The 26041-nt window shown below is 47.7% G+C and overlaps 5 protein-coding genes across 7 annotated transcripts; 3 read left to right on the top strand and 2 right to left on the bottom strand.

The window, feature by feature from the left end:
* Positions 1-549: 549 nt before the first annotated feature.
* LOC117148363 (nose resistant to fluoxetine protein 6) lies at positions 550-4079 on the bottom strand. The gene is made up of 9 exons (XM_033315719.1): positions 2940-4079; positions 2527-2881; positions 2390-2463; positions 2123-2325; positions 1945-2057; positions 1657-1873; positions 1417-1589; positions 869-1334; positions 550-806 (listed from the first exon to the last, which is right to left on the bottom strand). The coding sequence occupies exons 1-9, from the start codon at positions 3370-3372 to the stop codon at positions 591-593; spliced, it is 2250 nt and encodes a 749-aa protein (XP_033171610.1). The 5' UTR covers positions 3373-4079; the 3' UTR covers positions 550-590.
* Positions 4080-6500: 2421 nt separating this feature from the next.
* Positions 6501-9307, top strand: LOC117147192 (nose resistant to fluoxetine protein 6). The gene is made up of 9 exons (XM_033313993.1): positions 6501-6810; positions 6872-7226; positions 7287-7360; positions 7416-7618; positions 7673-7785; positions 7849-8065; positions 8127-8299; positions 8361-8811; positions 8872-9307. The coding sequence occupies exons 1-9, from the start codon at positions 6501-6503 to the stop codon at positions 9139-9141; spliced, it is 2166 nt and encodes a 721-aa protein (XP_033169884.1). The 3' UTR covers positions 9142-9307.
* Positions 9308-10028: 721 nt separating this feature from the next.
* LOC117147217 (nose resistant to fluoxetine protein 6) lies at positions 10029-12611 on the bottom strand. Its single transcript, XM_033314031.1, is given in 9 exon segments — positions 10029-10320; positions 10391-10425; positions 10428-10825; positions 10891-11010; positions 11237-11464; positions 11524-11839; positions 11908-11981; positions 12040-12409; positions 12596-12611. Coding segments are annotated over 9 exon segments (1836 nt in total). The 3' UTR covers positions 10029-10041.
* A 1712-nt stretch (positions 12612-14323) lies between these two features.
* LOC117147524 (basic proline-rich protein) lies at positions 14324-15723 on the top strand. Of its 2 annotated transcripts, none has more exons than XM_033314443.1 (2): positions 14324-15107; positions 15186-15286. In XM_033314443.1, exons 1-2 carry the CDS (start codon positions 14461-14463, stop codon positions 15196-15198), a joined length of 660 nt encoding a protein of 219 aa, XP_033170334.1. In that variant the 5' UTR covers positions 14324-14460; the 3' UTR covers positions 15199-15286. The 2 variants fall into 2 exon arrangements, with proteins under 2 accessions (XP_033170334.1, XP_033170333.1); XM_033314442.1 differs by having other exon boundaries at positions 14351-15124; positions 15186-15723.
* Positions 15724-16266: 543 nt separating this feature from the next.
* On the top strand, positions 16267-24855 carry LOC117148119 (serine/threonine-protein kinase Tao). Of its 2 annotated transcripts, XM_033315338.1 has the most exons (13): positions 16267-16681; positions 18507-18833; positions 18899-19403; positions 19700-20056; positions 20120-20731; positions 22550-22723; positions 22786-23148; positions 23214-23336; positions 23401-23517; positions 23590-23763; positions 23855-24076; positions 24149-24267; positions 24334-24855. In XM_033315338.1, exons 2-13 carry the CDS (start codon positions 18604-18606, stop codon positions 24455-24457), a joined length of 3120 nt encoding a protein of 1039 aa, XP_033171229.1. In that variant the 5' UTR covers positions 16267-16681; positions 18507-18603; the 3' UTR covers positions 24458-24855. The 2 variants fall into 2 exon arrangements, with proteins under 2 accessions (XP_033171229.1, XP_033171230.1); XM_033315339.1 differs by lacking the exons at positions 16267-16681; positions 18507-18833; positions 18899-19403; positions 19700-20056; positions 20120-20731 and adding an exon at positions 21980-22410.
* Positions 24856-26041: the final 1186 nt, after the last annotated feature.

The following is a 26041-nucleotide window of genomic DNA, read 5'->3' as shown; positions in this document are numbered from 1 at the left end:
CGCTCTTTAAAGATGTTTCTTTGTAAATTATGTAATTTATATATATATATAGTAAAATAGTTGTTATATTTTTGAGTCGAACTAATGTCCCGTCAGTTGACTAAGGACAATGCTAAGAAATAAAAAATTATCGGATAAATAGTTTTCACGTCTTTATTGTTTTAAACTCAGCTTAAGACTAAATGTTAGTGACAAAAATCTTTCTTATACTGCCCTTTTGTTAACATTATTTCTGGAGCGAGATCGCCCGCTTGGGATATTGATATATAATTTATATGTATATATATATTATAGCCAAACTCACATTTTGATTAGAGGGAAAGTCATCAAATTTCTTAAAGAAAATAATTTTTTGATGTTAATATCCGATAGTGTGTCATATAGGAAAATAAAGAAAGCAATTTTACTTATAAAAATTATCGATAATATTTCTTTGATATAAGTTAATTATCTAGCTTTGCATATAAATTCTTCTTAGGACGAAAGAAGTAAGTTTTAAAGAAAATATATCTTAAATAAACTAACATTAATAAAAAAAAGGGTCCTTAACCTATAATTGATGTCTTTGCTCATAAATAGTTTCGAGATCCTTATGCCGGAAGAGGCGATTTAATTTCCAACGTTGGCGCAGAGTGACTGCATCCCACCGGGGCCTCCTTCGACTCTTCCACAGCTGGGCGTGGTGGACAGGGCTTCTTGGCGGGAAGCAGGAGGCCTTCCAAATTTCCGAACGGCGCCTCGATCAGAATGTACACAGCGAAGGCGAGGAGCATGGTGAAACCAAAGTCGCCCCAGAAGCGAAGCATCTGCAAGGATTCCCAGTTAGTGTTTCGAACTACCACCAACGCATATGGGGCTCCGAACTTACCACTTGGTAATCACTGAAGTAGGTGTTGGTGCGCGTAATGCCGGCGTTGAGGCTCTCCATGAACATGTGGAAGATGTAGGCGGAGTAGGATAGCTTGGACAGCGGCTGCCACAGGGGAGAGGAGAGGAAGCTGTTGGCCAGTCCTCCGTAGCCGTGCATGCAGGCGAAGACCACCCAGCAGAGACCGAGGGGCCAGGCGATCCGGGTGAAGGTCAGATAGAAGGCCTCCTCTAGAATGGGTGGCACCTCCGCATCCAAGGCATACCCGTAGACGGCATACAAGCAGCTGAAGAGCAGCGCCAGGCTGGTCAGCCAACCCAGGACGACCGCGATGGGGCTGAGCTTGAAGGACTTTCCCCGGTTCACGTGCAGGAAGTATCCGAACAGAATGCCAATCAGATACGGGGACGCCCTGGTGTGTGTGGAGAAGTATATCTTTCTCATTGCCCCCTGGCTGGACACAATGCTGCAGAAGAAGAAGTTGGGCAAGGGTATGTTAGGTACGATCATATCCATGTCCATATTCATTCATATCTATCGGCACTTACAGAGAAACGTTCCCGATCACCATGATGCTGAAGAGACAAGCGGCAAGGAGCAGCATGGCGACCAGAATCCCGGCGGCCGCCTTCTTGCCCCACTTGTACAGGCAGATCAGGAGTACGGGTGCAATGATGTACAGCTGCATGTCCACGCCCAGGTACCAGGAATGGCTTAGGCACTGTTGGGCGAAGTTGGGGGTGTGGTAAGCAACGGAATGCCAGTTAGAATGGAGTGGGGTAACCTACGATATCATCGGTGGCATAGTTCTGCACGTACAAGAGGGTCCAGTACCAGGTGTCCTTGCACCTGGTGTAGTCATCGAAGTTCACCTTCCCGTACAGTGGGCCATCGCCCATCCGGGGCAGAATCGACATGTAGACGATGATAGCCAAGGCCAGGACGGGAGTGAGGCGCAGATAGCGATGCAGATACATCAGGGATACATTCAGCTTTCCCTTGGTTCTGCAAATGGGCCAATGGGAATTAATAATCTCCTAAAGGTATGCATGTTGCTTAAATCCAAAGAGTCCTACCTTTCCATTGCTCTTAGAGCGATGACCACCATCAGGAGGCCACTCAAAAAGAAGAACGTGTCCACAGAGTATGCTGCATGTTGCAATAGCATACTGTACGGCGATCTGCGCCACTGCATCGCGAAAGTACATCATTACATCATGGATTCGGTGAGTTGGGAATGTTGGGTGAGCTTACCGTGTCCAGTTTGACAAAGTTCATGTTGGGGCCAAACATAGATACGAGGTATATGTGGCCATAGACGACCCACATGAAGGACAGTACCCGAATGCCATGGAGGCAGTCGATCACATTGGGATTGCTCCTGGGTTCCACCAACCTGAAGAGAACCCGGCAGTTGGCGCGCGCGGAGAAAGCTTTAATCCACTTATTTAGCGGTTCTGCCGAAAAGTATATCACACTAAGATCTGGAAGAGATTCACATGTAGCTTTGGCAATACTCACGGTCATCCTGGCAGACCAAGTAGTCGCAGACAGTGGCCAGCACCATGAGGACGCACAGTATCGATAGCACGACTCTAAGGAAATTTAGCATGATGTCAGTACCATAACATTCCCATAATCCTCTCAAGAACACTCACATTGTGAAGATGGTTAGAGCATCGTAGGGTTCCCGATCGGCAGTCTTGCAGCTGCTCTCACTCACCAGAGTCACTTCTGGATTCAGCTCAATGCCCAGGAGGCTCTGCAGCAATCTTCGGAGCATCGTGTCCATGTGGGCGGCGGAGCAGGAGGCGGGAAAGCACACCGCTGTCTTGAGTGCCAGATAGGTGGAGATACTAGGTGCCAGCTGAAGCTTGCTGAGGCAGTACTTGCCCTGGATGTTGTGGGTGGAGGTCACAGCGTGATCTATGCCCAAGCACTCGTCAAAGTTGCCCAGATCGATTAGATTGCCGTACAGGATACCCGAAGGAAAAGTGCCCCAGGAGTCAATCACTGCAAACGATGGGAATCGTAATCCTATCCTATTTTGCCGTATCGACTATGAACTTACTTCTTAGGGCCCACAATTTTCTGTTGGACACATCTTTCGCCAGGGTCTGCAGCTCTGCCAGGCACCTCAAGTCGTCGGTAGTGGGTAGTCGCATCTCCTTATCCCCGTACAGATCCTGTGCCAGATCGGACATCGTTATGTTCTGGTACTGGGCGAAGAACTCCACTGCAAGGCGTCTGAGCCTGGAAATTGTGTGGTAGGATTGGGACTGCGACTCTGGATTTCCTACGCCCAAGGAGGAGTTCTTTGGAAGCTCCACACGTATACTGGCACTGGTCAGTGCCAAGGACAAGACCAGGAGCGAAACGATTGGCCCTGTGGTGACCATGTTGATGGGTTGGTAGTAGCGCTTTGGTTGTGGCAGCACTTCGGACGATCTTATATATACGAGGTCGGGAGTTCGATAAGAGAAGGGCTTCAGTAGTGTTATCATGGGAACTGGGTGAACCTAGTTATCGTTCCACAATCTTGTTCACGACCAGTCCCAAATGGTTCTTTGTGCAACTGCCCCAATCATTGCCATGGTCAGCAGCTGGTTTTGGGAATGTCCCCACTACGAGCAAAGTCCGCGCTGCTCAAAAATTATCTTCGAATAGTAACCACCGACTGGATCAGATTTAGCCGCCGATTATTCCAAACCCAATAAAACAGTCTAGACGACGCGGGACGCTTCTGTGCAAATTGTTTGGACGAAAACACTTTTCAAGTGCTGTTTTGGCGGCACTGGAAAGTCACTACTTTGTGGGCTATCGCTGGGAAACGATCGATTAAGATCCTTTCAAACCAACTTCTAGATTGTGATCCAAAATTCGAATCTTTCCATAATCGCTGCCAACTAAGAAACTGAGTTAACCCGGCTAAGAGCATTTGGCTAAGTATTCGGTAATTAAGCTCATTATGGCGAAATATAATATTTAAGTGGATTTCCAGGAAAACTAATAGCAATAATTACCTTTCTGACTTTGACCAAAAGTGATTATCTAAACAGATTTGGGCACTGGAAATGTGCTAAAAAAAAACCAAAGGATTCTTGTCGCAACTGAAGGTCGTACAAAAAAAGAACTTTGGTAAAAGTAGAAAAACGAAAAAATATCTTTAATCTGGTGACTAGACAATCATATAACCGTTACTTTGCTAAAAATAATGGTTCGCTGTATAACTTAACTCCATAGTTAAAGACTCTGTTTCAAGATCATAAATGTTTCGTCCTTATAATCTGGAATAAGATATAATATAGAATGAAAACCGAGATCGGTTGTGCTCAGCGTTCTCAGTGGCATCAATCATTCGCATGAGATCATTCAATCATTCTCGATTTCGAGACGAAAACGATCTTAATGTTGATATTTTCAAACTCAGAGCAATGTGGGTTGCAATCTCAGAATGGTTCGATCTCGATTTTAGTATGATGTGCATGATTCGGACTTGGCTAGATTTTGAAATCTAAATTCCTCAATCGAGATCGTAGAGAACGGGGTAGTTATTATCATTATTATTTTTATTATTATTATTATTATTATTGAAAGATATGTTTATAAATAGCCTAAGCTTTGAATCGTAGCTAAAATTAAAGCCCCTTTTAATGTCTAACATTTTCATATCTCTTAATATTTTGAAAGAAAAAACTAACACTTAAAGCTTAAAAACTCGCTATTCTTTGTATGAAAGCCTCTTTAATAATACCAGATATGTACCCCCATTTCTTATGAGACACAGATACAATAATTCTGGCAGAAATACATATATTTTTAGTCACTTAATTATTAAGAATTCTCCACGTTGCTCGTAGACTGAACGGATATGCTGGGTATCTTGAAAAGTACATATGAAACTGCCTATTTGAAAAGTGTAGGCGTTGCAGTTGTGGGTGTGGACCACTTTAACGCCCACTAATTAAATTTAACTAACCGCGATAGAGAGCAATCTCAAAGAGATTCAATTCTTTCCACTGATTTCCACATCTTCATCCCACTAGCTGAGCAAGGGGTATCTGATAGTGTATGAACACATGAACATGACATTGTATGCAGGATAATATACAATGATTAATAGATTTAAAAATAACAATTGTAATTTGTAACACCAAATTATGTGGACATTTGGAAACACTCAATTGAAACTCCTGTGAGCAGTTGCAGCATATTTTAGAGATGCGTGCTATTTATAGAACTCCCAAAATTATAGGAAAGTAGTTTTACGATTCTCATGCTAGCTATTTGAGCCAGGACTTCAGTTTGAAATTACAACTCAGCAAATGTAGATGTCTTTAATTTAGATAGTTCCAACAGATAGTCGAGATGTGGGTCCACTTGACCATAGGTTTCCTTGTTCCTCTTGTTTTCAAATTAGCCATGGGAATTTCCATTCTAATCTTGCAGCCCCTTCTTGCACTTCGATAGAAGGCTCGTTAAGCGGAAACTTTGATTATCTGGCAAATGATGTGCGATAGCGTCTCTGCGGTTTATATGAGTATATATGAAAATAGCCGAAAATCACTTCCCCGAATAATCAGCACGAATCGTTTAAGCGGAATCGCTTGGCCACTGATAACTGATAAGGTGCGAATAACAACGTTATTCGGGGGCATTACAGACCAATTCGATGCTCCCAACGCGATGCCAATCAAGGCGGACGGCCTTCTCCGAATTACTCATTGATAGGACCAGACACATTTGGCTCAAATGCGCCTCAAGTGCCCGTGCGAGTCACCTAATACCTTATAATGCGATAGAGCGCAGATCTGATTGCGTGGACACAAGTGCTGCTCATAATTCAGCTGGAACCCATTAGGCTGTTATCACTAAGTGTGCGGGTTATTCAAAACCGTTTAGGCACTCTACATATCTACGTTTCTATTCTTGGGGTCGCTGATCCTTATCCTTCCAAGCGATCGGATATATGTAAATCCTTGTATCTAAACAGTGAATTGTATGAAGTGTTTATGGATAATCAGGATATAAGATTTAAACAATAAAACGATTAACAGTACTTAGAATTTAGAAGGCATAACTAGAATGTTCATCTTTGTAGGCATAAATTATAACTTTAAGTAAAGCTAGTAAAGTATCGAAAAGCACATTCTCAACAAACTCGATTTGATAGCTTCGATCTCAAAATCTAGCCAATATCGAAAATATCGACTTTGATATCGATTTCGTCTCGAAATCGAGAAGGTTTCTTCTCATGAGAATTGCACGCTTTTTTTCGTTCTCAATTATTCTGATTGTAATTACTTTAAAAACCTATGACATGTATGTTTATATCTTCTGAAATTGCTCCAAGTAAGTGACAGACATGTAGATTATGCTTGGATTAATCAGCACCATAAGTTACTACCCAAAGGAGTCCATAGATAAGAATTGATTATCAGCACTGTACGTGTGGGGCGCATTCTAAAACACTTGGCGTTCCAAAGTTTTGGCTATAGATTAGTCGTGGAATGACGGACCGCGAAGGTCCGCGAAGATAGGTTCGATTGATCGAATCACACTCTCATACAAATATAAGCCCCCAAAGCGGTGGCCAACCGATCACATTCATTTCGTCGCCAGACAGAGCAACATGGCTAGGTTGGCGCTAATCCTGGGACTGGGCCTTTTGGCGTTGGCCAGTGTTGATGCTGAAATGACCAACATATTTGCCATGACCAATGCGAAACTGCTCACCGAGCACTTAGCTGGTGGGGATCATTATTCGAGTGTTTTCAACACCAGACGCTTGTCAGTGGAGTTCTTTGAGCACTACTCCAATGTGACTCTAGAGGATCTCACGGCGAACTCGAGGCTCCCCTCGTTGCAGGACCTGGAGTGCCTGGCGGATCTGGCCCTCCTGTCCAAGGACCTTTCGTCCTCCAAGTTCTGGGCCCTGAAGAGTGAGTGCTAGGTTGCGTACCCAAGGTACTCTCTGACCCACGCCTTTCGATTCCGTTGCAGTGATTGACTCCTGGGGCCTGCTGCCTTCGGGAATGCTGGTGGGCAACTTCTGGAACTTGGGCAACTTCGACGAGTGCATTGCAATAGACCACGCTGTGACCAGCAGTCACAGCATTAAGGGCAAGTACTGCATCTCCAAGGTGGCACCAGCTCCAACTGCGCTGCCCATATTGGCGCTCAAGTCAGCTGTTTGCTTTCCGGCCTCCTGTTCCGCCGCCAACATGGACACGATGCTCCGCAGGCTCCTCCAGCAGCTGCTCAGCGTGGAGATTGATGCCGATGTGCAGATCGTGGCCGAGGAGACGTGCCAGACTGCAGTGAAGAAGCCGTACGATGGCCTCGCCATATTCACCATGTGAGTAGAGATCACAATGAATGCGTTGGTGTGAGATTTGGTTAACTCGCAAACTTTCAGAGTGATCGTATCGATTTTGGGTGCTGTAGTGGGTTCCTGCACTATCTTCGACTATTTCGTTTGCAAGGATGCGAGTGAGTTCTTCTCGAGTGCGATCCCTGAACCCGTAGTAATCATCTGTGCTTGCAGAAACCATCCATCCAGTGGTGAAAGCCTTCTCGGCACGAGCAAACTCGCGTGCCCTATTCCGCATTGTGGACACCAAGGCGAATCCCAACGTCATCGATTGTCTTCACGGGATCCGCTGCCTGTCCTTCATCTGGGTGGTCTACGGTCATGAGTACATAGTGATTGCCACGTCGCCCAACATCAATATGGGTTACCTTCTGACGGTAAGTTGGAAGGGTTTTAAAACTGGAAGTTCTATATTAATACCCACTATTTAGTGGGTCAACTCCTTCTACAGTCTGTTTGTAAAGCACGCGGTCTATGCTGTGGACTCATTTTTCTTCCTGAGCGGTCTGCTGCTCGTGGTGATTGCCCTGCGATCATTGGAAAGGTGAGTTGTGGCCTATCCCCATCATTTGCATTACTCCACTTACCTTGTTGGTACTCCGTCCAGAACCAAGGGCAAGCTCAATATACCCCTGATGTATCTGCATCGGTATCTGCGACTCACCCCCATCCTGGCCATTGCCATACTCTTCTACATGAAGATCCTGCCGCTGTGGGGAAGCGGGCCACTTAAGGGATCAATAGGCTTTGATGACTACTCGGCGTGCGAGAGCACCTGGTACTGGACACTCCTCTATGTGCAGAACTACGCGACTGACAGCATGGTAGGCTCCTCCGATCCGACATCTTGTATCACCATCTTATATAACCCCCGGTTTTTCGCAGTGCGTAAGCCATTCCTGGTACCTGGCGGTGGACATGCAGCTGTACATCTTCGCACCCTTCCTCCTGATCTGCCTGTACAAGTGGGGCAAGAAGGCGGCCGCCGGAATCTTTGTTCTGATGCTCCTTCTGGCCGGCTGCCTCTTCAGCATCATGGTCATCAACAACTTATCGCTGTAAGTGGATGTTAGGGATGCCCATGTAGTTAGTCGGACTAATAGCTTCTCTTATCTGCAGCGGAAGCGGCGGTGATTCGATGAGGAGGCTCTACTACGCCACACAGACTCGTGCCTCTCCCTACCTCATTGGCGTCCTGTTCGGCTACTTCCTTCACATCAACCGGGGCAAGGAGTTCAAGCTGAATCCCCTGGCTGTGCTCCTGGGATGGCTGCTTGCGTTGTCACTGCTAGCCAGCTGCCTGTTTGCGGTCTATGGTCAGAACACGTTGCCCATTGTGGAGGAGGCCTTCCACGTAAGCCTAACCAGGATCGCCTGGCCGCTCGGTCTCTGCTGGGTGGTCTTCGCCTGCATGCACGGCTACGGAGGACTGGCCAACAGCTTCCTCTCCTCTCCCCTGTGGCAGCCGCTGTCCAGGCTGTCCTACTCCGCCTACATCTTCCACATGTTCATCGAGAGCTTCAACGGTGGCATCACGCACACTAGTACCTACTTCAGTGACTATCAAGTGGTAGGTGCCATGTTCTGGTAGCCATTGTTGAATCCATTCTAAGAATCCCCCTTTCTACAGATGCTTCGATTCTGGTCGGACTTTGGCTTCACCATTCTGTTCTCGTACCTCATGCATATCCTGATCGAAGCGCCCTTCGCCGCTCTGGAAAGCCTTTTGCTGCCCGCAAAGAGGCCAAGTTCCAAGCCGGCCGCGGTGGTGGAGCCCAGGATGCCGGAGGTGAAGGCAACAGTCGAAGAATCTCCAGTAGAGGAGCCTGCGCAAGCGACATCCACGATACCCGACGAAGTTAACCAGGCTTCTCCCGAAAAGAGCGCCGTTTTATTATAATTACTTTTAAAATATATGATTTTTTTCGTTACCTAAAGATTAAAACTGTGTTCTATATTCATTGTAAAGTAAGCGATTCCAATCCGATTCTTGGTCAAAATCACTAGAGGAGTTGATATATTCATGTCCATCTGTCCGTCCGTATAAACTATATAAGCTATAAAGTTCGATTCAGAATGCAAATACGCCTAATATTTTTTTTGAATTTTTGAATTTTGTATTTTATTATTTGTCTTGCCCATTTTTATCGATCCGCCCAAAATATTTTGGCCATGCCCACTTTTAACATCCAAAACACAAGTTTCTTAAAACTGAATGAAAGTGAAATGTTAATAAATGCGTTTCGATTGGTTTGTCAATCGATTTATCTTATCTTTATATGAGAGCGAATTCTCCAATTTCCTGACTATATACACAGTACTTCGTCACTAAGCAGATGAGAGTCAAGACATGGTCAGCGAAGTCGGTATCAAGTACAAAAATACGTATACGTATACGTAATCTATGGAATGTAAATTATCAGCAGATTTGCTTCTTATCAAACTGAAGAACTTGTAAACGTTTTAGTGCATATGTGATAGTCGAGGCACTAGACTAAGTGGTTCCTTCTGTTTTTTGTTTGTTTTTTTTTCTGTAACTGAATGGGGTGTGCATCCCCTCTGTGAGCCAGAATATAAATCTTTGTGTGCCCATTACACCAAGCCAAAGTCGGGAATCACCTTCATGACTCATATAAAACCCACCTGGTCGCAAAAGTCGCAACCAGATAACGGACTGATACCGTCTTGAGTGCAAGGCTTTTCAAATCAAGGACGATTCCATTGTAACTATAGATTACAAGTAATTCGTTTTAATAAAGGTTAAATAGGAACTGATAAGTTGCGTACATTCTAACTAAGTCTAATTTGATAACTCGAGGTCAGTCTCCGTTTTGTTGGCACTCGTTTCCAGGTCGGACTGGGTCGGACAGGTCGGACCGTGCTCCACCTGGTCCATCCCGTCTATCTGGTCCACGACATCCGTTCGGGATTCGATTTGCGGCTGATCCTTTGCTGTTGGCGGGCTTCTGCGATTGGGAAACATCATTCCTTCCAAGGCCTCCAGAGGCGCCTCAATTAAAACGTAGAGCACGTAGGTCACCAGCAGGGTGAAGCCAAAGGTGGACCAGAAGTTGAGCATCTATGGAGTGGGAAGTGAAGCGATCAAGTCCAACAGGAATTTCGAGTGACCCTGCCTGCCGCACACTTACCATTTGATAGTTGGAGAAGTACGTATTGGTCTGAAGATGTAGGCACCGTAGGAGAGCTTGGACAGCGGCTGCCAAAGTGGTGAGGAGAGGAAGCTGTTGGCCAGACCTCCATAGCCCTGCATGCACGCAAAGACCACCCAGCAGAGACCGAGGGGCCAGGCGATCCGGACCAGTGTGTAGTAGAGAGCTCCTTCCAATATCGTGGGCGATTTGCCCAGCAGCTTCGAGTACGGATACAAGGCGAAGATCGAGGTGAAGAGCAGGGCCAGGCTGAGCAGCCAGCCTGCCCAGACAGCCAGGGGGCTGAGCTTGAATCTCCGGCCGCGGATCAGGTGCAGGAGGTAGCCGAACATAGTGCCGACCAACCAGGGCGCCGCATGAGTGTGCGTGGCGGAGTAGATCTTCTCCTGAACCACCTGAGCCTGAATTCCAGTCCTGTGAGGGGAATGCGATTGCAATTAGCATTGGAGAACACAAAGCGGCGGGCGCGACTGGCTTACTTGAACATCACAGGGAAGTCATTCACCATTATGGTGGAAAACAGGCAGGCCGAGAGCAACAAAGTGATCCTGGCGGCACGCACGAGGAGCAACATTCAATCAATAGTTAGATAGATACAACTAATAGATACCCTTCACTGCAATGGCAATGGTACCACCGAACTTACATAGATGGCGCCAACGAACAACTCTAGCGATGGCGCTGGGCGCCATCTATCGGAGTGACCTTCTATTCGCTAACTTCTAAGGCAATATACGCCATCGAGATCTTGGATACGTTGATACAGAGCCATGCTGATACGGACGGACTAGATTGGCTTGTCTACTTCTACTGATTAACTTGGACTTTCAACTCACCACATCGGAAGTTGCGTAGTTCTGCACGTAGAGAAGGGTCCAATACCAGGTCTTCTTGCACGCGGAGTATTCGAAGAAGCCGATATCATCATACATTGGTCCGTCGGCGAAGAGGGGTATCATCTTGTAGAAAAACAGTATGGCAAGGGCTACGACCGGGGTAAGGCGCAGATATCGGTGCAGATACATCAGCGGCACATTCAGCTTTCCCTTGTTCCTGGAGGCATGGAGAATGTTAGCCCGCTCACAGATCAATCCCCGTACAAGTTGACTCACTTTTCCATGCTTCGCAGGCCAATTGAAACCAGCAGCAAGCCGGCGATGAAGAAGAACGTGTCCACCGACAAGGTGCCGTAGAGTATGAAGCTCGAGAAGAGCTGCGACGCCCATATCAGGTTGTCCACTGGATTCATGGCGGGAGCCTTCATGTTGCCAATGTACTCATGGCTGAAGATCACCCAGATCAGGGACATGCACCGCATGCCATTGAGGCAGTGGATCACATTCGGATTCGCCGAGTTCTCCACGATGGTGAACAGCGAGCGCGAAGTGGCACGGGCTGAGAAGGCCCTGATGGGACGGGGCAGCTTTTCTGCGGGTAGACATAGAAATCTACATATCTATATAGGCTGTAATCCGATTGAAGCCAGCTCTACTTACCCTGCTCCGGGCACAAGAAGTAGTCGGAGAGGGTGCACAGGATCACCGTGGCGCCGAATACGGACAGTAGAACGCTGATGGGAGTCAGTTAGTATGGATAGATCAGCTGGGATGTGTCATGGCACTCCTCACACTGTGAATATGGTGAGCCCATCCCAGGGTGCTCTATCCTTGGTTCGGCGCGATGACTCGCTGATGGAAAACAAGTTGGTCACATCACTGACGCCAAGCAGCCGCTTGAGCAGTTGCTTGAGGTACAGCTCCATGTTGCTCGCCGAGCAGGAGGAGGGCAGGCACACAGCGGTTCTTATGCTGATCTCCTTCAGCAGGTCCGAATTGAAGCCCAACCACTTGGCGACCGGCAGCTCCATGAAGCAGTACTTCCCCTGGATGTCCTGCGATGAGGTGAGCAATCCGCCCTCGGACATGCACTCCCTGTAGTTGCCCATGTCGACGCGGTTGCCAATGAGATAACCCGATGGAATGGTGCCCGCGTCGAGCACTTAGCATAGAATGGATCACCGCCAGTCCCGCTTGATAGCTTGATCATCTTTCTCCTCGAGCTCCTAGTTTACTACTGTTTAGGGAATCGCCCTTCACTAGCCCATTTATACACACAGGCAAATCCTGCTGTGCGTTATCCATTCGGAATCGAATGAGTGAACAGCGGGTACTTTCCAGCACTTACCCATAATCGGAGGCATTGCTACCCTCGGTAATCAGGGCAGGGCCGGCGAACTCTTAACGTGGCTAATACAATGCGATTCGGAAGAATACGCCGAAAGATAAGCCGCTGGTTTCGGCTGCTTCGGTAGCATCTCTGCCTTGTCGAATTTCCCGAGAATGACCGAATTACTTCACACTTGGAGTAGGCATTAATCAAGGGGCACGCACTTAACTTAGTCGCTGTTGGTTAAAAGGCGATTTGGCTTTCCATACAACATGACTGTGGTATTCATACGAAATGTTCGCCAAATTGTTGGTCAGTTAGTTGTCTGTCGCTGCCATTCCGACATTCGAATACAAGCGCTTTTCGGGACGGAGATTTGCACAGTTTTAGATTTTGACATGCAATACTTACATCTCGATATCCTGTGGTTTTCCCAGCTTTTGCTGGGAAATGGAAATTCGAACGAGTTTTCACTTTCGTCTAGGTGCCCAGCCAAAAGTGGAGGGGTGTGGCACGGACTGGTTTTCGCATGGATTTTGGACCAGATTCAAATTTCTTGGTTATGCAACAGCCACACATCAAGGTTACAGCGAGAAGGAACGCCCGAGGCAATCGAACCGACTAACAGATACCCAGCACTGTGAGTGAGTGCTTTGAATGGAACAGCCACATGTAAGAACTTCTATTCTATGTAAGAAGTAGATCATAAGATCATCATAGATCATAAGTAGATCATAAGAGCTTAAACTAGATTATGCTTAACTGCCACTAAGAACACTTGCTTATTTGGAAAGACCTGAACAACCGGTAACAGCCGTCTAAATCTAATTTACATGCAGAACGGCCTGAGTTCTGAGCAAGAGTCAAAAACTTTGGTCAAAACTTTCGGAAAATCGAAGGTCCAAACTGGTTTTTCCCCCAATTCGATGCGAATGCGAATTGCAAACGAAAGGTAACCATTGTCCAGTTGCGCCAATGCTTGAAAAACCAAAAGCTGTTAATTACTCTGGAAATGATTAAATATATATCTTGAAAATCAAATGCAACAGCCAGGCCGAAATTGAAATTCATATTATTATGAGAGCAAATCGTGACAGCCCCCCTATTTTCGGCACAGTGGTACAAACTTGGCCAATAAGGCAACGTATATTTTACCCATTAGTAAGCACACTTCGTAGAATCTGTCTGATAGTCTGACAACCCTAATTGTTCCATGAACTGTTTTGAGGAATGAGATCTGACACAAGTTCAAGTGAAATGTGTAGTAGTTATATGCGGTTATATGTTATATGTTATATATATAGTTATATGTTTACAATTATACAACCCCCAATCTATGAATGATTTTCCTATCTTATGCGAATCTTATCAGTGGATTATTGATATGTGTTAGGGTTTAGCAACATGGAACAAACTAAATGGTACAGATACTTGATGAGTTTACGGATAGTTCCCTTATGTTGGGGGTTGCTCTATATGGTATATGATATATGATATATGGTATATGGTATATGGAGTTCCTGTCCCACGGTGCGTGTTGTTTAGCCTCTTAAAATGCACTGGCCGCTAAGCATTATGCATAGTTGGAGCTGCACTTACGATCTATAAACTGGCGCAAAAGTAGTGCAAAAGTAATTGTTGCCACGCACTGAACTCGTTGATAACCGCCGGCAGTCGGGGTCTGCGATTACGAGATCCAGGCGGACGGACGGTCGCAGCTAACCCGTCTAACTAGTTGACTTTGGGGCACTTAATCCGCGACGCCCAGGCCCGCGTGGCACCACTCCGTCGGAGTAAAGGCAGGCGACTCCAGCGCTGACCAGCGCCAGTTCTGATTGGAACGGCCTTTCGAGCGGTACACACATACTCTTCGGTCCGTCAGGATGAGGATGTTACGTCTGCAGTTGCTGGCCCTGCTGCTGGTGGGCCTGCTCCTGGCGCTGATCTCAGCCGATCCTGTGCCGCAGGACACGGAGGTGGCGCGAGAGAAGCGAGGCACCATCACCCTGGACTTTGGCCTGCTTCTGCGCAACCTGCTGCTCAAGAGCGCCCAGCTGTCCTCGGCCAAGGCCAATCTGGCGCGGACCACACGTCGTCCACCGACGACCACCACGACGACCCCGCCTCCGCCACCGCCCCCTGCTCCGATACGCATTCGTAAGCCCATCTGGCATCCGTTCTTCAGTTCCGGCTTCCTGCCCGGGGCCTTCGATGTGGACTACGCTGATCCTCCGGCACCACGACCTCCAGCGCCTCCGCCGCCCACTACGCAGCCACCTAGACGCGTCCGACCGCAGGTGCGACCACGTCCTCGCCCAACGACACTGCCACCGCCTCCTCCGCCGAACTATGACTACGACTATGACTATGATGCGCAGCCAGCGGCGCCAGCTGAACCTCCACCGCCTCCACCTCCTCCGCCGCCGCCCGCAGCTCCGCCACGCCCAAGGCCTCGCCCGCGCCCACGACCCCAGCAGCCTGAGCCTCAACAGCGGCGTCCCGCCCAGCTGGGCGACCGCCTTATCTATCAGTACGCACAACCTACTGGTAAAATACGAAACCTCTTAACTAACTGCCATACAATTGGGTTCTCTCCGACACTTTGCAGATACCTTCTATAGGTCGCGAGCCGTGGCGGAGGCGACGGCGGCGGCTGACCCAGATAGCGGAGACTTAGATGACTCCCAGACCCCGGACTCAGTTGCTGATCCGGATGCGGCTGCCTTTCCTGCCACTGCGGATGGGCCTGACTCCCAACCTGCTCCTCCCCCACCAAGTGCTCCGCGATTTTTGGTCAACTACCAGAGCGAAGACGACTTTGGGCCGCCGTTCGCTGGACAGCGGGCTCAGGATGCGGGTCAGGATGGGGGTCAGGATCAGGGTTCAGCGGGTGCTTCTGGTATTCCCGCATCATCCCAAGGCTACTTCCCGCCCCTCGAGCTAGGCAACCCGAATCGCTTCCCAACTTTCAATCAGCAGCAGTACTTCTATAAGTAGTGGGGCAGTAAAACTAACTTCGCAGATTGATATATTATGTATTGCAGTGTGCTTAAAATTGACCATAAACTATTTTAACTATAAGCATCCATTTTTTGTATTCCCAGCTTGCATAGTTGTAAATAACAAATCAAATAAAGTAATAAAGTAAGTTCATTGTAATTTATATTAACTAGGGGCCCCCCCTAGTTAAATAGTTAAGTAAATACCGCATCATGAAATTATCAGTTTGTTTTCAAAAAGTGCGCCAAAATTGTATGATTATCGATATTTGACTTGGGGAACTAAGCTATTAACAAGTGATTCCATATTTAATACATATATGTGTTCTCTAAAATAGATACCCAACTGCGATTTTGTGAGCTGAAATTCTGCAGAATTCTGTATAATTTAAATTATTGATTTCCAAGCATATAAAAAAAACTAATAATTTCAAAACGAGCATAACCACGCACATCACCAGCCGGTAAACGTTCGATAAACTATCGATAAAGAGAAATCGATATTCGCCAAGCGAACCATTTCTCTTAAAACTAATTGAATTCAATTAAAAAAACGCCGCTGCGAAAGTTAACTTCGTGAACATATTGATAAAAAATAAGTTCATTTTAAATATATCGCCTAAAATCGGGATTTTTTAGTAAAAACTCAGGGCCGTTAGTGGCAATTTTTGGTTAAAAGCCGCTCGGCCGATCTGGTAACACTGTGTGATGTGTGAACGTGAACTTTACGGAATTTAATTAGAGAAACGGATGAAGAAAAGTTGCAAATAGACAATCGCTCCGAATTTTCCATGCCGTAGATGGGTGCATCTGCGACGTAACGATCCCCGAATTCGGTGCTTAGCACTCGAGATGCGTAGCCAATGCGGATTCGTGAACGCAACGCGTGTGCAGTGCAGGGCAATAGTTGCCATTCCCAGTAGCAGTATCACTACCACTACCAGTCCCATTCCGATTCCCGTTCCCAATCGCAGTCGCAGCAGGGCCAATAACAGCAGCAGCGGTCGTCGGGAAAGCGACGTATGAAAGGGAAAAATGCATACAGATGTGAAAAGCGAGACCCAGTTGCGCGGATAAACAAGCAAGCACTAATTAATTGCCAAATGTAAGCCCTCGAACGCAGTGGAAAAAGTTCAATCGTTTTTTTTTCTTTTTCGCCTCGCCAGATTTATGCATTTTCCACTGTCTCTCCATCCCTGTGTGCGTGTGTGCCTGTGTGTGTGAATGCGTATGCTCGTGTACGTGTGTGTATGTGCATACTGTTCTTTTTCGCGTTTGCGTTTTGGCCAATAAATGCGAATTTCTTGTGTGCCATCTGCCCATTGAATTGATTATTCTGCAAAAGGACAATGTGGTATTATCATTGCTCCCACAAATTCCAATCAAATACGGCGCATTTGCGGGTTCTAAGTGCTACATCTGATTTCGGTGCGACGACTCCCTCAACGCGCGAGAACGGGACAGCACCAGTCGAACCGTACGAATGTGTGTGTATTTGTCTGCTCCCCCGACGAGCGTGAGTGTGTGTGTGTGTGCAAGCAAAACAAAATTAGGCGCTTCAAAACAGTTGCAAAATGCAGCGAAATAAGCCAATTTTAATCGCAACACATAAATCAACCATGGTAATCAGTCACTAAGTGGTCAGCCAACGAAGAAAACCAACAACTAGCGCAGCATCACCGCCTTCGTGCGTTCTTTTTCGGCTCCTTCGGTGTGTGCCTGGTCCGCACCCAAAGAAAAGCGAACCCAACTGAAAATCAATTCGAATCGCAGAACTCTTTGGTTTTCCACTACAATTCCCTGTGACGGAGCGCCACAGCACAGTGCAAGCCACGGAAAAGGCACGAATTGAATTTAATTTGTGTCGCCCGAAATGCAAAACAACAAGCAATCCCACCGCACATATACATATAGAGCGCGCGCGTGAGTGTGTGTGAGCGACATGGCTGCTCTTTGTGCAATAGTGTGTGGCTATGAAAAATAGGCGTGTTTCTGTTTCGCGTCGCAGGCAAAGAATTGCAGTCGCCGCACCACAGCGGACTAATTGTATTGAGAATTTTTGCCAGGCGGCGATAGGCGAAAGCCGGAGCTCCGGCGGTGGCCAAAATCCGCGTCTTTAGCCGGCGGATATCCGCAGACGCCCGCAAAACGCCTCCGCATGCACAGACATGTACACTCCGATGTATGCGCGTGTGTGTGTGTATGTGGATTCGCAACGGCGATAAATGCACCCCTTTGGTGCCGTTACTCCTTGGCAGTTCGCGTGTGTGTGTGTGTGTGTGTCAGTCGTAACGACCTTTGAATACCCTGCAGCACGTGTGCATACCCTACACCTTGCTAGTTAGTCCAGCTTGACCACAAATACCTCCCTACAGCACGTGCGCATCCACTCCACTCATTACTTGTTCGAAATCCAGGCAAATGAAACTAACGGCGTTAGTCATGCCGACTGCCAAATGCCCTAGACCACTTACAACCCAGCTGTCGTAATCTGGCCAAAAAGCAGCTGACAAGTTGGTAACAAGCTGAGGAAAATAGCCTGGCCATAAAAGACGGTGCCAACAGTGAATATGTTTGCGATAAGGCCGTGCTGCGTGCGGAATTCAGAGTTCTGAATGATTCGTACAGTATGTGCGAGCGTGAATCACTTGATCGATTTGATGATAGTCGACTTTTGGCTGTTCCCATCTCTCCGTCCGTTCGACCGTCCATGCAGTTGCTGACCAAAGCACAGTGCCCACTGTCCACTGGCCCAGCCATTCCCGCTACGCCCCGTGCCGCCCAAGTCGATTGGTCCGCAGTCTCAGCATTTCAGCCTGAAATCCCCCAAAAATGTCGACCCTTTGAACATGACTAAGTGACTGGCGCAGGCTGTGACTGTGACTGACTAACCGTAATCGCCTTCTTCTCGCCCCACCCGATCCGCACAGAACTTCAAGACAGCACAGTAGCCAACTGGAGTTGCAAACGAGGAGAACCACGCAGGTCGACCACTGAGTGAGCTGGGCTAGAGCATGAAAGACAGCCATGCCTTCGGCACGACCTGGTAGTCTCAAGGATCCGGAAATAGCCGACCTATTCAACAAGCATGACCCGGAGAAAATCTTCGAGGACCTGCGCGAAATCGGCCATGGGTCGTTCGGCGCGGTCTACTATGCGCGATGCAACCTCACCAGGGAGATCGTGGCCATCAAAAAGATGTCCTACACCGGCAAGCAGAGCCAGGAGAAGTGGCAGGATATTCTCAAAGAGATACGGTGAGCACTGGCTGACACTTGCGTTCGCCCGAGTGACTTATAATCAATTTATGTGTACACCACAGCTTCCTTCGCCAATTGAATCACCCGAACACCATAGAATACAAGGGATGCTATTTGCGCGAGTCGACCGCCTGGCTGGTGATGGAGTACTGCGTGGGCTCCGCCTCGGACATCATCGAGGTGCACAAGAAGCCGCTGCACGAGGACGAGATCGCCGCCATCTGTCTGGGCGTGCTCAGTGGGTTGAGCTATCTGCACTCGCTGGGCCGCATCCACCGCGACATCAAGGCGGGCAACATCCTGCTCACGGACAACGGCGTCGTCAAGCTGGCCGATTTCGGTAGCGCTGCCATCAAGTGTCCGGCCAACAGTTTTGTCGGCACGCCCTATTGGATGGCGCCCGAGGTGATCCTGGCCATGGACGAGGGCCAATACGACGGCAAGGTGGACGTGTGGTCGCTGGGCATCACCTGCATCGAGCTGGCGGAGCGCAAGCCTCCCTACTTTAACATGAACGCCATGTCGGCGCTCTACCACATTGCGCAGAATGAGTCGCCGACTCTTCCGGTGAGTAGCAATCGCAGTTTTGTTTTCTTGGTAGGAGTCTGCTTTGATAGCAAAACTAAAGTATGCCACCGTATTTATTTACCTAGCGTTCAAGTGTCCCTAGTGTTATTCTTTTATTTCCCACTTTTAGGGCTGTCGCAAATTATTTTACCCATTTGAAGAGCCTCAAGATTCTGCCTAAAAAAGTGTTTATGATTCCCAACTTTGTAAAGCAATTTTAAAGTATACTAACGTTAAGAAGGAAGTGCAATTTTAATGCTATAAACATGTATCACTTTTCGATTTCAACCCGACAGAAGAACGACTGGTCGGATGCGTTCTGCAGCTTTGTTGAACTGTGCCTCAAGAAGATGCCAGCAGAGCGACCCTCGTCGGCCAAGCTGTTGACCCACGCCTACGTGACCCGACCGCGTTCCGACACCGTGCTGCTGGAGCTGATCGCGCGCACCAAGTCAGCGGTGCGCGAGCTGGACAACCTTAATTACCGCAAGATGAAGAAGATACTCATGGTGGACACCTGCGAGACGGAGAGCGCCGTGGGCGACACCGACGACCAACAGGACGACCATGCCGGCGGCGACAGCAGCAAGAGCAATAGTATTACTTCGGAACACTCCATACACTCGGTGGGTGTATCGGCAGCCAGTAGTCAGGTGAGCATGCGTTGTGCTTCGTTTAAGGCCACCCCACATTTCGTTTTATTCTTGACCTTTCAGAGCTCCTCATCCAATTCCATACCGGCTGCGGCACAGAATCATCACCATATCGCTGCGCACCACCACCAGCAGGCGGCTAGCGCCGCTGTGGCGGCGGCAATGCACCACCATCACCATCCACACCAGCAGCCGCCGCCCAGCTGGCCAAGCGGCCAGCAAGGACAGCCGGTACCGCCTGGAGCCGTGTCCCGCAACTCGTCGCGCCATCGAAACCGGCCGCCGCTGCCAAATATAATGCACAGCATGAACAACAATGTGACGCCAACTAACTCGGCCTCGGTGGTGCCGGCACCAGCGCCTGCTCCAGTGCTCCCACCGCCTATTTCCGTGCTGCCGCATCTGAGTGCGATGGGGCACGTGGGCGGCGGCGGCACTGGGACCGGTGGCAGCGGTGGAGGCTCTCCGGCATCCGGAGGACCCCTGGCGGATCGCATCCAGCCCATTCAGCCGCGCTATCTGACGACGCCCGCCGCCCAAGCGGCCGTGTATGCGGCCAGCTCCGCGTCCTCGCAACAGGCCATCTCCAACGCAGTCAACGACCACGGGCCCAACAACTTTGCCACCATACGGACCACCAGTATCGTGACCAAGCAGCAAAAGGAGCACATGCAGGTGCGTTGTCGCAATTCGTTTATCAATACTCCTGCCTTGGCCGTAGATTTCTGTGTGCGCTCTCTCGTTGGGGTGAGTCCAGGGAAGTCGCCTGGCTGCAGCATAGATAATCCACCTCCATGGGCACTATACGGGGTCATGCCCGAGTCCAATTGCCAGTCGCGGTCCCAGCACCGTTTGCATTCCATATCGCGCGGCCTTTGTGTGTAACCCGTCCTGTCAGCATCAATGGTCGGCAGTCATCCGCCGGCTAGCCAATCCATTCCCCCTCCCAGCTCGCTGCTACGCTTCCGCCATCCACATGTCTTCTAACTTTTGCCCTCTACTACAAGCTCTTTGTTGTGTTTATTGTTCTCCTCCCGCATCCTCGAACAGGCGCGCTATAACTTCTGTTCGCAGCTGTGTGGTGGCGACCACATCAACAGCGAATGCCGCGACGGCAGCCGGCGGAACGAGGGCCAGCAAAAGGCCGGCAGCAAGAAAGACCCGAAACGCCACTGTCCCTGTGTAATTTCCTAGCCAGAGCGGAGGCGCCAATCAATTGAGAAATAAAAGTTTTAAAAGCAGTCGCTGCCGGTACCATGTACTTACTGTAGTTAGCCGTTGCTGTTGCATCTGCAGTTGCATCCGCCATCACATTCTAACCGAAGCCCATCCTCGCCAGCCTCCACCTGTACTCGTCCCCCCCGATCGTCGGCCAACCACCCCACAGTCCCTGGCCATTGCCACGCCCTCATGGCTTAGAATGCATTTCTTTCCCGTGTCCCTCAAGTGTAAGCACTCTCAATTTATCAATTGGCTTGTTCTACGCTTGTTAGCCAGCTAAAGCAGTTCATCCGCACCTTTCGCCATAGTAGCAATGGCAAGTGTGGAGCTGCAATTAGTCAGCTCTTGAAAATTAGCACTAAACGTAGACTTTAGTTGTTGAAAGTAGTTGTTAATTGATTAATCAAACACTAGCGCTTATCTGCTTCTTGATCCTCATTGTTACAAATTCTATTTCCTTGTATTTCACATCATTTTGGTAAAGAAACAATCATCGCAGTGCGACGATTTAAACACTTTGTAAGGGTGGCGCTATTTTGGAGAATCCTTGGAACCGATATGCTATTCATGTCATTTGGCAATAATTTTAAATGAATTAATAATTCATTGATGCGCTGGCAATATCATGTAATATTCAAAGATATCTGAACGAGCTGTCATGGAAATACACTTGAACAACCAATACATGCATATATTGTACACTGTCCAACTCACTTGTCGTTTCTTTTTGGAATGCACAAATGTGTTATTTGAGTGTAACAGTAACAGTACACCACCTTCCAGTTCGTCATAACCGTCCGGTCCTTCCAGTCCGACTTTGCATATCGATATCGCCTTGTTGAAGGCGATCTAGAAGAGCCCCGTTATTTCCGAAAGGGTCACGGTCACACTAGACAAAACCAGGCTTTTCGAATGGCTTAAGCTTAAGTTGGCTGTTGTTTGGAGAGCTAGTAGTAGAACTATATTGCGCATTCCGCTTGAGCAACTCTATTGCCAAAATCCAATAATACGTACATAGCTAGAACTTAGAATCCGTTGGCGTGCCGGAAGCCTAGAAGGCCGAGGAGCCAATGTTTTGGCCGAGATTTGCGCCCGTTGAGGTTATGGTTGAGCTGGAGTTCGGCAGCGGTTTTGTAAGTTACAGTTAGTCGCAAAAGTAGTGTACAATTTGCCGTAGTGGTCCCGCTGCTGCTATTCGCATTTCCACGCCTCTAACCATGTGTGCATTCTTTGCCCCACTGTGCGCCATCACCACCATCCTCGATCCGGCAGGAGGAGATGCACGAGCAGATGTCCGGCTACAAGCGGATGCGGCGGGAGCATCAGGCACACCTGGTGAAGCTGGAGGAGAAGTGCAAGGTGGACATGGAGGCGCACAAGACGGCCCTGGACAAGGAGTATGACACGCTGCTCCACAACTTTACGAGGGACCTCGATCGGCTTGAGGTGAGTGTGCGATGAACTAGATTGACTGCAGGCCACTTCCAATAACCACTGATCGCTTGCAGACGAAGCACCAGCAGGATGTGGAGAGGCGGGCTAAGCAAACGAGCGCCGCCGAGAAGAAACTACACAAAGAGATTACGCTAAAGCAGGAGAACGATCGCAAGGTGTACGACCTGAACCGCAAGAAGGAGTACAAGGCGAACAAGGAGCGCTGGAAGCGGGAACTCTCCATGGATGAGTCGACGCCCAAGCGGCAGCGCGATCTTACCCTGCAATCGCAGAAGGACAACCTCAAGCAGCACGAGGCGCAGGAGGAGCAGCGCATGCTACAGGCCCAGAAGCAGTACATCGAGCTGGAGATGCGCAAGTTCAAGCGCAAGCGCATGATCATGCAGCACGAGCACGAGGATCAGCAGCTGCGCGACGTAAGAGAACCCCACATGGTGGGGCAGTCAGTTTTTGGCCTGATCTAACCCTTTTGCTTTTCCAGGAGCTCGGAAAGAAGGAGCAGCAACTGCAGCAGGCACACGCCATGCTTCTTAAGCACCACGAAAAGACACAGGAGCTGGAGTACCGCCAGCAGAAGAGCGTACACCAGTTGCGCGAGGAGCAGGTGAGTAACTCAAATTCCCAGCCATAATGCACATCTACAAAAGTGCCATTGCTGCCCACCGCAGATAAACAAGCAACACGATACCGAGTTGCATAATCAAAAAGACTACATGGACCGCATCAAGAAGGAGCTGGTACGCAAGCATGCGGTTGAGCTGAGGCAACAGCCGAAGAGCTTGAAGGTATGTACTGCATACACAGTGGTGAAGCGATGGAATGGAGTAAAGTCTAAGTAATTTGTCAAAACAAAACAGCAAAAGGAGCTCCAGATACGCAAGCAGTTCCGGGAAACATGCAAGACGCAAACGAAGCAATACAAACGCTACAAGGCCCAAGTACTGCAGACGACACCAAAGGAGCAACAGAAGGAGGTCATTAAGCAGCTGAAGGAAGAGAAGCATCGCAAGCTGACGCTGCTCGGTGAACAGGTGCGTTGTGGGCACAACAGGGATTTCCATTTGTCACGGGTCACTTATCTGAGCAAGCTCAATTGATCTAACCTAATCCATTTCGTTGCAGTACGAGCAAAGCATTGCGGACATGTTCCAAAGTCAGAGCTACAAACTAGACGAAAGCCAAGTGATCGAGTGCCAACGTACTCACGAGCAGCTGGAGTACGAGCTGGAGATGCTCACTGCCTACCAAAACAAGAACAAGAAGCAGGCACAGGAGCAGCGCGATCGCGAGCGTCGGGAGCTCGAGAACCGCGTCAGCGTGCGGCGGGGCCTGCTCGAGAATAAGGTGAGCGTTTGGCGTGTCCGCTGGGCGAGTGGAGCATAGTTTCTGACCTCATCGACATCCTCTATTCCACAGATGGACGCCGAGTTGCAGCAATTCAACCAGGAACGCGCCGAGCGCTTGCGCATGAAACACGAGAAGCATACTAAAGAATTGGAAGCATTTGATAACGAATCAATTGCCCTAGGTTTCAGGTAACGATGATGTTCGTCATCTATGCAAAGATTCAGAACTAATCATAAAATGTGTTCTTCCTGCAGCACTTTATCTCTGATTGAGGTATCCCGAGAAGCCTATGCAGACGAGGAGGGAAGTCTGTCTGGTTCAATGATTAGTTTAGCCCATAGCAATAGTTCAACAAGTTTTCCGGCTGGTTCGCTATAGCATAGACAACAACAATGCCAACCCCCACAACAAGTGTTTAGTAATATGAACTACTTCAATTTTAATGGAAATTATAAAGCCAACAGTGCGACAGCAACAACTAGAGCCCGACACAAGCAACAGAAATCGCCGCTAAGACATCAGCAGAAACAATAGCAGCAGAAACAGTCCTGGCTAGCAATGTTTTTGTAGGAACTAGGAAGAAGACACACAACCCAAAATACACATAAGTGCGATCAATTATCGGATTGGTTGCTTAGGAAAACATGAGAACCCAAGTATTTTCTAAAAGTTACAACAAGCTAAAGCTGCAATAGTTTTGTATTAAAGGAAACTCGATCGGAGGTGGCAACAAGATACTAACATTTGAAACCATTTAATACAAGATCAATCAAAAACAAAGAAAAACAAACATAAATAAATAAATAAATAATTATATATGTAAGCATAAATGTCATACACAAACAATAACACAACAAACAAGAAAACAAACAAACAAGCAAGCAAGCAAAGATCAACAACAAACTTTCATACGCAAAGTGTTTAAATTAAAGTCTAATTTGATATTATTACCGGATAACTGAATCAATCAACGTTTTGATTTGTTAACCATTTATATATTTGTGCTATCGCGCTGCAAAAATGTCACGAAAGTAATTAGGTGTGTATTATTTGTTAAAACTCGCGGAAATAGATCATTCAGTTGGCCTTCGCGCTCGGGTTTGAATTTACTCGGTTATAAATGTTATTTTCAATTGATAGACGGCGGCGGGGCTGCGATCGCAGTTCAGTTCAGGCGCACATCGATTGCCATTTTTGCATGTTGTTAGGTTCAACAATTTCGGTTTACGTTATGTTTTTCAACTTTGACTCGATTCGTTTTGATTCAAATAAAAGTATTTTTAAATGGAATGAGAAATAAACGATTTATTATTATTTTACTTGCTGTACAATAAGTTTTATGGCCAAAATTATTATAAATCCCGCAAATATTAAAACGCAAAAAGATTCATTTTGTTTACAATTAATTTAGTTTTGTTTGTTATAACAAAAAGGATATAATATATATATACATAAAACTAAAGTAAGCCTATTTTAGAGTTAATTAATGCAAATTGCAAAATGCTTAGTCAAAACAATAAAAATTGTATAGAAAATTAAAGCCTCAAAACGTTTAATTATTCAAAGATTAAGTTCACGTGGAAAAATTAGTATTCCCTCACTCGCATGCTGCTCCCAAAACCACGGATACACTGCACCCACATCAAACTCCACGCCCAACATTCGCGAGGGAATCGCGCTAGCTGGCCGCAGATAATAATCTCACTAAACAGAATCAACTATTTCCGTAGTCATTAAATTAAACTAAACCAAACTAAATTTAACGCAACTCCCGCGATTGCAGAGGAGCAAATCAAAAACGAATCCAAATTGCTGGCAGCAGAGAGGGGAGACTCATTTTCGGTATTTCCGCTGGGTGCACCAGTATACACCATGGTCACTAAGCCACCTTGGAGCTAGATATGGTATATATGGTATATCTACGCCTGGGAAACAGGAGCGAAATGGATGGAGGTGGACGTG

The sequence above is a fragment of the Drosophila mauritiana genome, chromosome X (genome assembly GCF_004382145.1).
Source record: "Drosophila mauritiana strain mau12 chromosome X, ASM438214v1, whole genome shotgun sequence".
Lineage (NCBI taxonomy): Eukaryota > Metazoa > Arthropoda > Insecta > Diptera > Drosophilidae > Drosophila > Drosophila mauritiana.
Note: the sequence above shows the minus strand (reverse complement) of the source record. Positions and strands in the feature narration are given on the sequence as shown.

What these genes read in the sequence shown, in the direction of transcription:
- LOC117148363 (XM_033315719.1), bottom strand. Translation starts at nt 3,372, where the DNA reads ATGATAACACTACTGAAGCCCTTCTCTTATCGAACTCCCGACCTCGTA. An exon ending in GCTCTAACCATCTTCACAAT is followed by an intron (nt 2,464 to 2,526) that starts GTGAGTGTTCTT and finishes AAATTTCCTTAG; the next exon opens with AGTCGTGCTATCGATACTGT. An exon ending in GTGATCGGGAACGTTTCTCT is followed by an intron (nt 1,335 to 1,416) that starts GTAAGTGCCGAT and finishes CTTCTTCTGCAG; the next exon opens with CATTGTGTCCAGCCAGGGGG.
- LOC117147192 (XM_033313993.1), top strand. Translation starts at nt 6,501, where the DNA reads ATGGCTAGGTTGGCGCTAATCCTGGGACTGGGCCTTTTGGCGTTGGCC. An exon ending in CAAGTTCTGGGCCCTGAAGA is followed by an intron (nt 6,811 to 6,871) that starts GTGAGTGCTAGG and finishes ATTCCGTTGCAG; the next exon opens with TGATTGACTCCTGGGGCCTG. An exon ending in GGCCTCGCCATATTCACCAT is followed by an intron (nt 7,227 to 7,286) that starts GTGAGTAGAGAT and finishes GCAAACTTTCAG; the next exon opens with AGTGATCGTATCGATTTTGG.
- LOC117147524 (XM_033314442.1), top strand. Translation starts at nt 14,461, where the DNA reads ATGAGGATGTTACGTCTGCAGTTGCTGGCCCTGCTGCTGGTGGGCCTG. An exon ending in TCAGTACGCACAACCTACTG is followed by an intron (nt 15,125 to 15,185) that starts GTAAAATACGAA and finishes GACACTTTGCAG; the next exon opens with ATACCTTCTATAGGTCGCGA.
- LOC117148119 (XM_033315338.1), top strand. Translation starts at nt 18,604, where the DNA reads ATGCCTTCGGCACGACCTGGTAGTCTCAAGGATCCGGAAATAGCCGAC. An exon ending in TATCGGCAGCCAGTAGTCAG is followed by an intron (nt 20,057 to 20,119) that starts GTGAGCATGCGT and finishes TTGACCTTTCAG; the next exon opens with AGCTCCTCATCCAATTCCAT. An exon ending in TCAATTGCCCTAGGTTTCAG is followed by an intron (nt 24,268 to 24,333) that starts GTAACGATGATG and finishes TTCTTCCTGCAG; the next exon opens with CACTTTATCTCTGATTGAGG.